Raw genomic sequence first — 14,478 nt, forward strand, 5'->3', positions numbered from 1 at the left:
CTAGTGCAGAAGGTAGGAATCTCAATCTTGATATGTAACCCATGTATAAGTATCAAATAAAAATTATTATTATTATTATTATTATTATTAATGATCCAATTCTGAATATTCTTTCACTGATAAATAGCTACGTAGTCCCAAGTGGTATAGACTATAAATTATATAGATACCTATGAATTGTGTGACTTTTAACCGAGCTATCACAGTTTTAGTCTAGCAGACCGGAAAAAATACCGTACCGTTATTATTATTATACATATATCGTATACTGTATTGCAGGTTACGCGGACAAAGTCACGGACAAAGGCTAGTTATATAAATATATGAAGGAACTGACATAAAATCAACGTAGGCTTAAATTAGGTCTAAAAACTTGAGATTTTGCATGCAAACGTTTTTCTAACATGTCATCCACCTTAGCAAAACTAGGGCGGCTCAACTATTAAACTATGAATGTGGATGAAGTTTAATATGCAGGCTTCTAGTGCCATGTTTATATTGTTTTTGTTCGTATACTTATTTACTCGGGACTGGCTTAGGAACCGCAATTTCGCATAATATATCGTTTGCCATAAACTAACATGATCATGACAGTTTTATAACGTACCTACTAATAAAATTCTGCTTCACAGGTACGAGTATATTGATAAAATCGACGTAGATAATTTATTATTCGTCGACCGAGAAAATTTTCCTATAATTAGCAGATCGGGTGTTAGTGGCAATTTCAGTACGTATACGATTACTAGATTAGCTCGTCGATGAGATTGATAGGTAAAGGGTGAACAAGGTGACAAGGCCAGGTATCACGATGGCGCTGATATGTCGAACAAAATAATATTGGAAAAAAGCAAGCTCTCCTAATGTTTTGTTTGTGCCTGATAATTTAGTTTTATACCATTAACAGTCTTTGTCATATTGTTTCGTCTATTAGTACTAAAACGACGGGATATAGGTAGTTATGAATCGGTTCAGTAAAAATTATTGGAAAATCCGTTGCAATATTGGACGACTTCCCTGAAATAGTGGTATTATACATGGGAGGTACCGGATACGGTTCCGGCAGGGGCATAAATAATTTTCAATTTTCAACGATTTAGTATTCCGGTGTGCATGATGCTGCGTAGAGCTTAATGAGAGGTATGGATTAAAAACTTCCAGGTTAACCCGCTTCCATTCTAGAAAGCATTATGACTTTCCGCTAGGTGAGAGTGCATGCAAGGGCTTACAAATATCTAAATGATAGAGCTAGAGTTCAATACCTTCCACGAGCAGTGATGAGCGCTGTGGTCTTATAAGTACGAGGTCCCCGGCTCGATTCCCGGGAGGGACAGTTTGGAAATTTATAATTTCTAAGTTATCTTTGGTCTAGTCTGGTGGGAGGATACGGCCTTGGCTAGCTACGGCAAGCGATTTAGCGTTCCGATACGATGCCGTGTAGAATCCCATAGGGTTTCATAAAAAACTGGCATAACCCTTCTAGATTAACTCGCTTCCATCTTAGACTGTATCACTTACCACCAGGTGAAGTTGCCGTCGAGGGCTATCAAATAAGTATCTAAAAATGTAGGTAGAGCTAAATAAATCTGTTCCAAAATCAATGTTACGTGGAACACAACACAGCACAATTAAATTCGCCGTGCTGAGTACATTGTTGGCACTAAACAGACCTTTGAGTGAGTCTCCACTTTGCACTGTGACATATTGTTTGCAGGCGAGTCGGAATAAAGTTAGAAAGCTGTGTTTCGTAGTTCAAATTAAAACTGTAGTTACGACTTACGAGTAGTTATTACTTGCCTACATATTCTGTGACTTTGAACATTGTTAAATGCTTGTTTTTGATTTCTGTTTATTACTTTACTAGCTGATACCCGCGACTTCGTTCGCGTGGATGTAGGTTTTTTAAAATTCCCGTGGGAACTCTTTGATTTTCCGGGATAAAAAGTAGCCTATGTGCTAATCCAGGGTATAATCTATCTCCATTCTAAATTTCAGCCCAATCTGTCCAGTAGTTTTTGCGTGAAGGAGTAACAAACATACACACACACACACACACACACACACACACACACACACACACACACACACACACACACACACACACACACACACACACACACACACACACACACACACACACACACACACATACAAACTTTCTCCTTTATAATATTACTGTGATAATGGGGAACTATGTGGTAATACTCGGATATCGTATAGTCTGTTGTTGTGATTCCGCATTAAATTGAAAAAAAGAATAGAATTGGTTGTTTCAGGGTCAGAAATTCAGAGTATATAAATAGTCATAGCGGTTTGCTACGAATCGCGTAGCACGTGCTACGATTTCCAAGACGCACTCATCTGTGCCGTGACAATCAACTTCTAATACCGAATTGCAATTCTGTGACGTAGGTACTTAGTAAAAAAAACTTACTTGACTAACCATGTATATTATTGAGGGATATAGAGCATGTGAAAGTTGTTGATTTTGCGCCTGAGTTCTCTCCGGTCGTGCCTGATTGCCGTTCTAACGGATTATAAAAATGAGGTATTAGAGAGTGCATCTTTGTTTGTGCAAACATTTTATGCACTATAATGTTTCGTGCGTAGTTGGTCTTCATTAGGAAAGGCCATCACGGTATTGCTCAGCAAGCAAAAGAATTGGATTTGTATGTTGATTTATGTAGATGAATGTTTGACAAAAAGGCCGCTCAGCCTTTGCGCACATACATGCTTGATTTGGCTTCAAACGGCATGGCCAGGCAAACTGACCCGAGGAAAATATGTTTTAAACGCTAAAAACCGAACGAAGCTTGAATAAACCTGGCGGGTTTGTCGATTGGCCGATTCGAATGAAAGTCGAACTTATTGTTATGTTAATCAAGTTGTAAAAGTAGGTTGGTATAAAATTTCCGAATCAAATGACCAGACTATGTATATCTAACGAAGATACTTAAGAAAAAAATGACAGTCAGTGGAGACTGCTGAAATAGTGAAAACTTTAAACTATGAAATAACAGTGGTTTTATTGGATTTTTAGATTAGGAATTTTTTTTTTTAATAAAGAATATTAGCCATTTTAAATGACTAATATTCCCCTTTCCTCTCCAACTAAGCGTCAGGCTTGTGCTAGGAGTAGGTACGACAATAGTGCAACGGGCGGGGTTTGAACCGTCGACCTTTCGGTTTTCAGTCCACTCCTTTACCAGTTGAGCTATTGAGGCTATAAATTATATAAATTATATATTTAATACATTGTAGTATCAAAACATAAATTTCATAATTTCGTTTAGTTTTTACAAGGGGTGGTTTCAGTTATTATTAACTAGCTGACGCCCGCGACTTCGTCCGCGTGGATTTAGGTTTTTTGAAATCCCGTGGGAACTCTTTGGTTTTCCGGGATAAAAAGTAGCCTATGTGCTAATCCAGGATATTATCTATCTCCATTCCGAATTTCAGCCAAATCCGTCCAGTAGTTTTTGCGTGAAGGAGTAACAAACATACACACACACACACACACACACACATACAAACTTTCGCCTTTATAATATTAGTGTGAAGTGTGATTTTTATATAGTGTTTCGGTCCTCCGAGCCTTAAATTATGGACTATAATATTTTGTTGAAGTTTTTACCATCCCAAAATCGCCCAGCGCACCTAAAGAAGTTTTCACTTTAAAAACTTTTCATATTACTGTACCTACCTGTAAATAATTACCGTTTTTTGACACAGGTATGCACAATTGGCGTTCTGGCAAACGCAATGAACGTGGCCGTGCTGACCAGACGAGACATGGCAGCGGCACCCATCAACCGCCTGTTGAAGTGGCTGGCGGTCGCAGATGTGTTCGTCATGCTGGAATACGTTCCCTTCGCCATTTACAAGTACTTGGTAAGTATAGTTGAAGTAACGATTCTTAAAAGGCGTTTTCGATAGTGATATGACTCGCGCGCTGGCATCGTAGTAAAGTAGTTATGAATACCAATGTACTACGATGCCAGCGCGCGTGTGCAACGAATGAACCAGTAATAAATGGGTGACTTATAAACAGGTCGTTTCGATTACTCATTATTGGTGACGAGGATGCCACCGAACTTTTTTTTTTAATTATCATACATAATGAATTTAACAAGTCTGCTTTAGATACAGCAAAAACCACGAGTGTGTCATTCCGTCAACTTATCTAACTAATAAGTAATTTAAAAAGTTTTCAATAAAATCTCGATTGCGGTTTTGCACTGCGTCTTTTTCAGCTTTTTGCGATGATAATCGAGCACTAGATTTTTGCACATAACGTTTGAGAGTGCGATTTCTACTCTAACCTAACCATAAATAGCAAAAAAATAGAATAGAAGACATTAATTTCCGTTTCTGATTGAGAAAATAAAACTAGCATTTTGGAGCGTTCCTGAAATCTGTCATGAAAATTGTTTCCAATCATGTTTAGCTTCGTCTCAACAAATAAAGCGGGGGCGTGTAGAAATCGGAATAGAAGTGGGTTCAAGTCCTACGCATTGGGCTATTTTCGTACATTTACCTTTGCTGTAGAGTTACGGTTTTACGTTTAACTGGAGAAGAAAGTGAATAAGCCGTGTTAGACTTGTAAACTATTTAATAAGGGTATTCCATTTTGACTCCTAGGTAATATTGTAGAGACGATATACGATCTCTGTTGATTGAGTCGCGCGTTGCTGGTCGGTTGGATACAATATTTAGGAACCAATTTGAAATCCCACTAGTTAGTTCTTTGGAAGGTCTCAGGAAGTTTAAAAGTTCTCATTCGTCAAAAAGTGTACCTAACTTAATAAATATAATATTTCATAAATACACTACTTATCGTACATGTCCAGTGTTCAGTAAAGAGATCTCAAGTTTTATTCTAAATATTCTAGAATAATTATCTAAAAAACAGCCTCTATAGCTCTATCTATTTAAGTATATTAGGTATATATTCGAAAGAAAACAGTTATTGAAATCGGGTCAGATTTGAAAGAGCTAAAGTTGAGAATATAATAAATACTAACTAAGTACATTTTATATGCAGATGTAACTATAACTTAACTATGTTTTTGCTCAATAAACGAACTTATTTATTTATTTTATTTATTTAGCTATGCAGTAACGATGCCAAAAAATACGTATGGAAATAATAATAATTGACAACAACCTCCTCTTTTGAAGACGATTGAAAATACGAGTGTCTATGAAAAATATAAACTTGCTGAACATTTAAATAATAATGTAAATAATATTAGTTTTGTTTCTAGGTTCTACCAGAGACGTTGGATTTCCGGTATTCCTGGGCTATATACCTACTTTTCCACATGCATTTTGCTCAAATACTGCACACCGCATCGATTTGTCTCACTCTCTCCCTGGCGATATGGAGATATATTGCCATAAAGTGAGTTGGATATTTTCATTGAATTTTTACATACTATACCATCTTGATAGGACATAAAAAGGGTGTAAAAAGGGAATAAAATTTGCGGACGATGTCGTTTAGTAAGAACCCTCCAAAATTCTATTTAATTATATAATCGATTCAAACGACAACGTTATCAAAATTGCAGACTTGGTAGAATTTGAGGACCTCCATCATGGCATTATTCAATACTAGATGATGCCCGCGACGTCGTCCGCGTGGATTTCGGTTTTTAAAATCCCTAGAAACTCTTTGATTTTCCGGGATAAAAAGTAGTTTACGTCCTTCCCCGAGATGTAAACAACTCTGTACCAAATTTCATCAAAATCGGTTAAACAGTTGGGCCGTGACACGCAGACAGACAGACAGACATTTTCGCATTTATAATATTAGTTTGGATATAAACGAGCAACTCAGCATTAGGGTCGCCCGGGGGCATTTTCAGTACCAAATAAACTACTTACTATAAAATCAATCAACATCTTGAACTATGAACATGTAGAAACAACCCAAAAGAGTGTTGGTTCCCCAATTATTTATTTAGGCTGATTTTACTACAAACTAGTTGTTAGACTAATTTTTTATGTTCCTTCTGCCAAAAGCTAACTTGAGTACATTTTTGACTTTCTCAATAATATTTAAATAAAAATGTATAATTTACACTGAATAAAAATTTCCTTAAAAATAAATAATTTTCGTTATAACGAAATAGTTGATAACATCAGAGTGAATACCTACTTATATACTTTTTGTGTTTGTTCCTTTTCAATAATGCTTTTGTTTTTGTTTTCAAATTATTCTTCCAAAGAGAGGCCCTAAACGTTTTACGCAATATCAGATAACAAAGACTGTTAATTAAATCATTGATTTTTTAGTTGTTACGATATTTTCGTTCGTCCTATCTTATTTAATTAAAATGATATTTTCTGTATTTTTAGGTATTCAGACAAAAGCCATATTTTATGTACGGAAAGGCGGTGTAGTGTAGCCATATTGTCAAGTTTTGTTCTACCACCGATATTATGTATTCCTACATTTATGGTAAGTGGAGTATATTGTTTTTATATTCGTAAATTTTATTTTATTACATTAACAGGGCTCTCTCCGTCACTCGCTTCATACAATCGTAGTTCCAATTTCATTTAAATATTAAGCAACCAAAGTCCATGCAATTTTGCAGACATATTCTAGAAACTAATATCTATGTCTGTGGTTTTCCAGATTTCCGTTAAAATATGTGTGTGTGTGTGTGTGTGTGTGTGTGTGTGTGTATGTTTGTTACTCCTTCACGCAAAAACTACTGGACGGATTTGGTTGAAATTCGGAATGGAGATAGGTATATAGATAATAGGTAATATCCTGGATTAGCACATAGGCTACTTTTAATCCCGGAAAACTAAAGAGTTCCCACGGGATTTCGAAAAACCTAAATCCACGCGGAAGAAGTCGCGGGCGTCAGCTAGTCTCAAATAATATTCGAATAGAAGCGGTAAAGTTCTATCTGAATACACATTCCTTCCCTCCTCAGAATTCTCTTTGTGAAATACTCGCTTTCATTCTGATGTAGGTACTTTTGATTGTTCTCTGCATAACTGATATTGTTCGTTGCACCCGCTTTCCATACAATGTAAATTATCATCGAATGCGTTCAAATGCCTTCTATATTTTAGGTGTTCGATATTCACACAAAGAACGTCAGCGACGTACCGGGCGATGTCGCGTATCACGTGGACTCTGACAACCAGGGAAGACTCTACCAAGTCAACTTCTGGGTACACGCAGTTGCCATAAAACTGCTGCCTTGCTCAATCCTGACAGTGATAATCCTGTGGCTAATACGAGCGTTGTACAGCGCGAACCAGCACCAGAAGAATCTGAGGAACTACAGCGCTTGTCCAGCTGCTGAGAAAATGGTGAAACGGCAGCACAAAGCCGACAAAAGAACGGATAGAACAACAAAAATGTTACTCGCTGTGTTACTATTGTTTTTAGTCACGGAATTGCCGCAGGGAATTCTCGGCCTGATGAGCGGATTATTGGGGAAATGCTTTTTCGATAAATGCTACAATTTGTTCGGAGAGCTGATGGACTTTTTGGCGCTGTTGAATGGTGCGATTAACTTCATACTGTACTGTTCGATGTCCAGGCAGTTTAGACAGACGTTCAGGGCGCTGCTTCTCCAAAGGCATCTTGCTCGGTTCCTGCCTCCTACTGCTTCCCACTCGGATTCTCATAACCAGAACACGTATGTACGCTCCATTAAGTGATTACCTTATATGTGTTGTTGTATATAACGTTTAACGGTTCTTTTCTTTAAGGGGAATATTCTCGGTTAAAATTAGCAAATAATAAAACAAATAAATCGGGCCATCGTTTGAGTCCAATGTCATAAGTCATAGGCATACACGCATAGAAACAAATAATGTGGTCAAGTACCACATCCCTTTTCCACATCCCCCGACCCAAAAAGAGGGGTGTTATAAGTTTGACGTATGTATCTGTGTATCTGTCTGTGGTATCGTAGCTCCTAAACGGATGAACCGATTTAAATTTAGTTTTTTTGATTAAAAGGTGGCTCGATCGAGTCGAGTGTTCTTAGCTATAATCCAAGAAAATCGGTTCAGCTGTTTGAAAGTTATCAGCTCTTTTCTAGTTTTTTATAGAGGTTTTTGTGACAGGGGTTTTAAATTTTGAGTTATTGCATCAGGGATTAAAAGTCTGTATAAACTTCATAGTAAATTTTAATCTACAAAGCTTTAGCGTGGGTATAACATAAAACTCTTTTCATGTTAAAAGTGTCGATGGGTCTCTATTTGAGCTTACAGATGACGTCCAATTTATTGATATCCTCGCTTTATCCAGCGTGTATGTTACGCCCGAAGATAATTTATTCACTGAAAAATATTGAAATTTGAGAACTTTACCCTGGATTAAACGAAAATAACGCTAAATATTATACGTTCATCTTTGTGAAAAACGAAATAAATTTTATAGTAAAAAATAAATTATATTAAACGTTTTTACCCGTATCATGAATATTCGCTTTAACGAATAGTTAGTAATTTAGTGTTAACTTAGCGATAGTGATGTGTCTATTATTTTTTAGAGCTGTCACTTTATATTATTAACATTCCAATTAACTCATAATAATCCAAGTAATAATTTAATGCTTTGTTATCTTTTCTTAACATTCTTTTGGAAGATGGAAATGAGTAGGTAAAGGGAAAAAAATTAGAGAGACCTTATAGCCTATAAGACGACAGCCTCCTATTCGGGAGGTCTGAGCTTCGATCACATATATGCACCGCTCACTTTTTGGAGCTTTTTATACAAATATCAACCTTCAACGCTTTATCAAGTCAGTTATGCTGAGTTGGGACCTTTTCTTTCAGGCTGTGCCACACATGAGGCAGTTTATTCCGGCGCTTCTTCTGCTTGAGGTCTTTTGACTTTAATGCTCAAGTATTAGAGGCGCCGGGATAACCTAACCCGTAGTAGGTATAACTGGTAATGTGTGGCACAGCTTTCAAAAATAAACGTTTTTTTTTTTTCTTTCTTTTAACGGTGAAGGAAAAAATCGTCGGGTAACCTGCATGCCTGAGAGCTCCTTGTTTTCAGAAAGGTGTGTGAAGTCGGTCAATCCACACTAGGCTAGCGTGGTAGAATATGGTCAACACCTTTCTTAGAATAAGTAAAGACTCGTGCTCAGTAGTTGGCTGGTAATAGGTTGTTGATGTTGATGAATATTTTGCTTCTCTCTGGGTGCTTTAATCAAGCAAGACAAAAAAGAAAGGCATGAAATTATTTTCTCCCTACAGGTGCACAGAAAAGATAAAAAGATAACCACTGCAGAGCGACACTAAAGTGTGAATTGCTAACGTGTGACGTGAGTAAGTTGAAAATTGTTTTGACATTACGATACTGAAACTATGTGAGCGGAAGTTTTGTACTGCAGTACAAACTATTTGTAATTAGTGCAGAATGCCGTAGAAACAGGGACCCCCTTCCCTTTGATAGTTACAGTGTGACGATTGCAATCAGCTCTGATTGGCCAACACTCCCTCGCTATTTGCTAAAATTCATTGTTGCAGCAAAAATACCTGACAACACTCTTTCGCTATTTGCTATATGATTGATGCACCTTTTCTGGGATTATCCTGCAAGTCGTTTCCCACAGCACGCCTGTCAACAAGCACTTCTCTGCGTCGTCCTCATTTCTGTGAACCGTGACCGCTTCCATTAATCATATAACCCCACCATTAAGTGGTTTTTGTGTTTGTTAGGAAAAGTTTGTTTGAAACGACAAAATAAATAAAGAATAACAACAAATTGTACCTACTTATAGCATTAGCTGTTCACACACCAAAGTTATTTGTCTAGATGCTCTAGATACTCGAAAATCTTTACTTCGAAGTAGACAAGAGCCGAGGGAAATCTAAAAGATTTATAGTATAATATTTCACTGGTAGACAAAGACCGAGGCAAGAAGTGGGAATCAAGTATATTTTTAAAGCTAAAATAATATGTATTAGCAAAAATGAGATAGAGCCATCATTAACAATTTTTAATAATGTCTGAAAGAAGATCTGAAAGTTGGTTTGTCTCAAAATTGTAATTGGTTGTCTTTGTTCACGCTCTGATGCTTTTGACACTCTAAAGCGACATTGATTAATTGAGTCAAGAAAGGAAAAAGTAGAGTATTTTATTTCAAGTAAAAATGGAATGTAAATTATTATTTTACGCTCAAACGGTGATGCTACTCAGTTTTATATTTCTTACAATTTTAAGTAGATAATGAAAAATAGGTATTATAAAACTCGAGATAGATAAAACTCAAAAATTGTATTTCTAAAAGTGAAGACAAATTGGTACAGTTGTGTGTGTCACACATACGCATAGCGACACAGACTTAATTGACGCGGGGTTTACGCATTTTTAACTAAGCGTGCTTCAAAAAAATGGTTGTATACAATAATTTTGCCCATTAAAGATTTCCTTTACGCTAGACAAAACCTCAGATCAACGACATATTTCTTTTTATTAATAGTCCATATGATATCGAGGGAAACCGCACTGAGAGTTGTTCAAAGTTTATTCATTCTTTAAATTAAATTTTCAAAGAAAGAAAATTAACATTTATCAGAAAGTTTTCCCACGAATATTTAATATATAAGTACAACCCGCTAAGGAACAGCTTAAATTAAAAATAACTTTAAATATCGTCGAAAAAGGTCAAAACAGAGGCGGGCACACTGACGATTTATACAAACTTGGCTTGTTTGAGAAATCGTAAATTTTGCTCGTTGTCGACGCTTTGTCGCGAAACAAAGTACTTATCTATGTTATTTTAGAAATTCACAGCTCCACAGTTTGGTGTTCCGGATCGTTTCGTTTTAATAAAGTTTTGTTCTAAATTGAAAATATCGTGGCTTTAGTTATTATTTGTTCTATGATTAATGGTTCTATTAGGAATAATAACATCTTGGCGTTAATTTTAATGGGAAACTGATGAGTTTGAGACAACTTTTAGTTTATTACCTACTCTAAAAACTATAAGGGTATCGACGACACCTTTGAGTACGTAAACGCCACGCACTATTTATTTAGTCTGTACTCTGTACCACTTTTAGGGGTGGCGCTTCCAACATCAATGGCACCATTACGCTTTTCCGTGTCACACACATAATATAAGCGTACTAATTTGTCTTCACTTGCTAGAATATGAATCTATCTGGATTTTGGAATATAGTATCTTTGCCTAAATAATTTTCACTTTGCATCGATCATCGTTTTACAGTGTTGACTGTTGAGGGTTATAACCCCTTCCAATTATATAAGTAATCAAATAATAGTATAGTTTGTCTTATGACAATGGTGGATTAACAGATCATTTGCCAAAAAATATTTTTTTTTGTTACAATTATTTTTCCTTTACATCATGATTAAAGAAAATTGAGTTAAGCAGAGGGCAAAATTAATTAAAATGAGTGGAAAAAGTTAATTTGAAAGTGCTTTTGAAATACATTTTAATTATGAAATGACCTTCAATAATTGTAGAACAGGGTCCTTAAAGCCTCATCCGTTTACAGGTTTATTTTGTAAAGGATTATTTTTCCTTTGCTTAAAGAATTGTTAATTTCTGACAATTTCGAGCACTCACTGCGACAAAAAGTAATCATATTTTCGAAAAAAAATTCACAATAGTTAAAATTATCCTTTTTGAAAAACAGTTTAAAAAAAAAAAAAACTTCAAAGTAAAGAAATAATCGTTTCTGATCTAGTTTTACCTGTTACTCTTCCTAAGTATCACTTGGGGGGGTAAGCCATTTTTTTTTTCAGTTCTCTCTTTTATATTCAGCAGGTAGCGTGAATTAAAAAAATTAAATATGGCTGTGTGTAGCGATAACAGGTTTGTAAATATAACTGTGCTTATTAACCCTAATGCTCTACTCATTGAATTATAATGGTACTCGTAGCTCTACTCGTAAAAGTTTATTTTTAAAGGGGCTGTGATATTCAAACGACCTACATGCAGACAGATGGACTGGACGAAATTATTATATCTAAGGATTTCTTGCTTTACTATAAAACTCTAAAAACTGGCTAAGTGCGAGTCGAACTCGCACACGGAGGGTTCCGTACCATCGCATAAGATTTATAATACTACTTTTAAATTTTAATTTGCATGGCGGCCATTTTGAAATTTGTCATTTTGGTTTTTCTTATATTTGTTGTTATAGCAGCAACAGAAATACACACTGACAATTTCAACTCTCTACCTATTACATACAGTTCATGAGATACAGCCCGCTGACAGACAGATGGACGGATGGACAGACGTACGAACTGCGCAGGCTTAAAAATAGGGTCCCATTGGCGCCCTTCGGGTAAGGAATCCAGAAAAATTAAAACTGAGTTAACATTAAAGGTTTACTTAAAAATGAAATTATTGCTGTCTTCCAGTGTGCCTGTACCGTTTTTTGCTCTAATGAGAACTTTAAAGGCACAATACATTTTTACTTTTGTGAAATCTCTGTACAAAAACTACACGGAAAATATCTGTACTTATTTATTTAAGGTTTAGACAAAGTATGCCATGAAAGGTTTAATACCCGACCGCACCAGGAGGGTAATATTTTAAGGTGTAAGTATAGAACGGGGTATGAAGCGGGTGTACCTCTCCCAATTGCCATCTCAACATGTCGCGTATCATACATAATATATGTCTGTATCAAAATTTGAGTGGCATCGCTGTTAAACTATAAAAGAAACCTAAAGAAGAATGATTCAACGAGGCCTCACTCAAGGTGGCGCGTGGAAAAATAATTATTTTCGATCTTAATTTCTCATGCTTGCAGTTTTTCCCCTACATTCCTAAACCAACGACACCTCATTTATATAATGATTTAGAGTTGATTTTTTTCAATCGCAAAAATGTACCTAGGTCCTAGGTAGTATTTTAAATCTGAGGGATTTAACATTTAACATTATGATAATTTTATTTTATTTTATTTTATTTTATTTAATAGGAAGCCAACGGTATACAAAGAAAAATAATTATGACGACTTATATAAACTTAGGACTATCAATGTATACTCACTTACAGGCTAACTCAACATGCTTAATCTACAACTTCTAAATAGTAAAACTTAACCTAAGACATTCTTTGCATAAATTCTATAATAAATAAATTAACTACTCAAAAAGCCAAAAGTACAATAATTCTTAAAACTAACAATAAAAACTACAATTAAGACTAACAATAGTACCCTACAATTTCAAAATGAATCTTTAAACATTTTATATTAGACTTACTATGGAATATTTAAAGACTCATTAGGTGGTTTTTAATTTTCTTTTTAAATAACGAAGCGGGGTGTTGAAAAATATCTAGGTTAGCTTTTCTGAATACATTATTATAAGATATCACAATTCTATTAAGAGGAGCAGCACTACCAAGGTTACTTTTACATATTCTGGCCCTAAATGTTTGCTTGCTCTTTATAAGCGATCTTGCGTTTTGCTTTGGTACTGACAGTTGTATTCTATTTAATAAATTTGGACAATCAATATCCCCATTTATAATCTTGTGTAAAAAACAAAGATCCATCATTTCTCTGCGATTGGATAGTGAAAGGGTTTTATAACGTTTTAAAAGATCATTATAATTATAAATTTCCTTCAAAATATTTTCTTTGTAGGCTACGTGCCGTAAAAATTTCTTTTGCACCCTCTCTATCCTACCCTTATGCACTTGGTAGTACGGATTCCAAGCCACAGAGCAATACTCGAGTCTACTTCGGATCAATGAGTTAAAAAGCGTTAGTTTCGTTGATGACTTTTTAAATTCTTTGGTATTTCGAATAATAAAACCTAATAATTTAAGTGCCTTTGTAATAACGTAATCCGTATGTGGTATAAAGCTGAGTTTATGATCGATTATGATCCCAAGGTCACTTATTTGTTTAACGTTTTCTAAAATGTTGCCATCAATGCTGTAATCAAAGTTAATATTGTTTACTTTCCTGCTAAATGTTATACTATAACATTTTAAGCAATTTAATTTTAAATTATTATTATTACACCACACTGAAAGTCTATTTATATCCTGTTGCATGTTTATGGCATCACTAACATTATTAATTGTGTTATACAATTTGAGGTCGTCTGCATAAAGATGGAATTGACAGTACAAAAAGCATTCGGCAATGTCATTAATGAAAATACCAAATAGCGTAGGGCCAAGAATGGATCCCTGTGGTACTCCTGAAGTTGCAACGAAGGAATTGGATTGATACCCTCCGATGACCACATTCATGTTGCGGTTTTTTAAATATGACTCTAACCAATTAAGAAGATTTCCACAAATACCGTATTTTGCAAGCTTTGCCAACAGGATATTGTGATCGACTACATCAAATGCTTTGGCTAAATCAGTATAAACACAATCTATTTGTTTAGATTGGTCGAGGGCTTTTGATAAGTCATCAACGAAAAGTGCTAAATTAGACGTAGTTGATCTTTTCTTAATGAACCCATGTTGGTTCTCTAT

General features: G+C 35.4%; 1 protein-coding gene across 2 annotated transcripts in view; it reads left to right on the forward strand.

The window, feature by feature from the left end:
• Positions 1 to 14,478, forward strand: part of LOC123875697 (G-protein coupled receptor dmsr-1-like) — a 57,724-nt gene that overhangs the window by 41,005 nt on the left and 2,241 nt on the right. The window contains exons 3-7 of one of the 2 annotated variants that reach the window (XM_045921684.1): positions 3,733 to 3,891; positions 5,268 to 5,404; positions 6,364 to 6,466; positions 7,096 to 7,670; positions 9,244 to 9,315. In XM_045921684.1, coding sequence (XP_045777640.1) covers positions 3,733 to 3,891; positions 5,268 to 5,404; positions 6,364 to 6,466; positions 7,096 to 7,670; positions 9,244 to 9,268 — 999 coding nt within the window. In that variant the 3' untranslated portion in view covers positions 9,269 to 9,315. The remainder of the gene's footprint in view (positions 1 to 3,732; positions 3,892 to 5,267; positions 5,405 to 6,363; positions 6,467 to 7,095; positions 7,671 to 9,243; positions 9,316 to 14,478) is intronic. The other variant, XM_045921685.1, reaches the window with a different exon arrangement.

Source organism: Maniola jurtina, chromosome 20 (genome assembly GCF_905333055.1).
Source record: "Maniola jurtina chromosome 20, ilManJurt1.1, whole genome shotgun sequence".
Classification (NCBI taxonomy): domain Eukaryota; kingdom Metazoa; phylum Arthropoda; class Insecta; order Lepidoptera; family Nymphalidae; genus Maniola; species Maniola jurtina.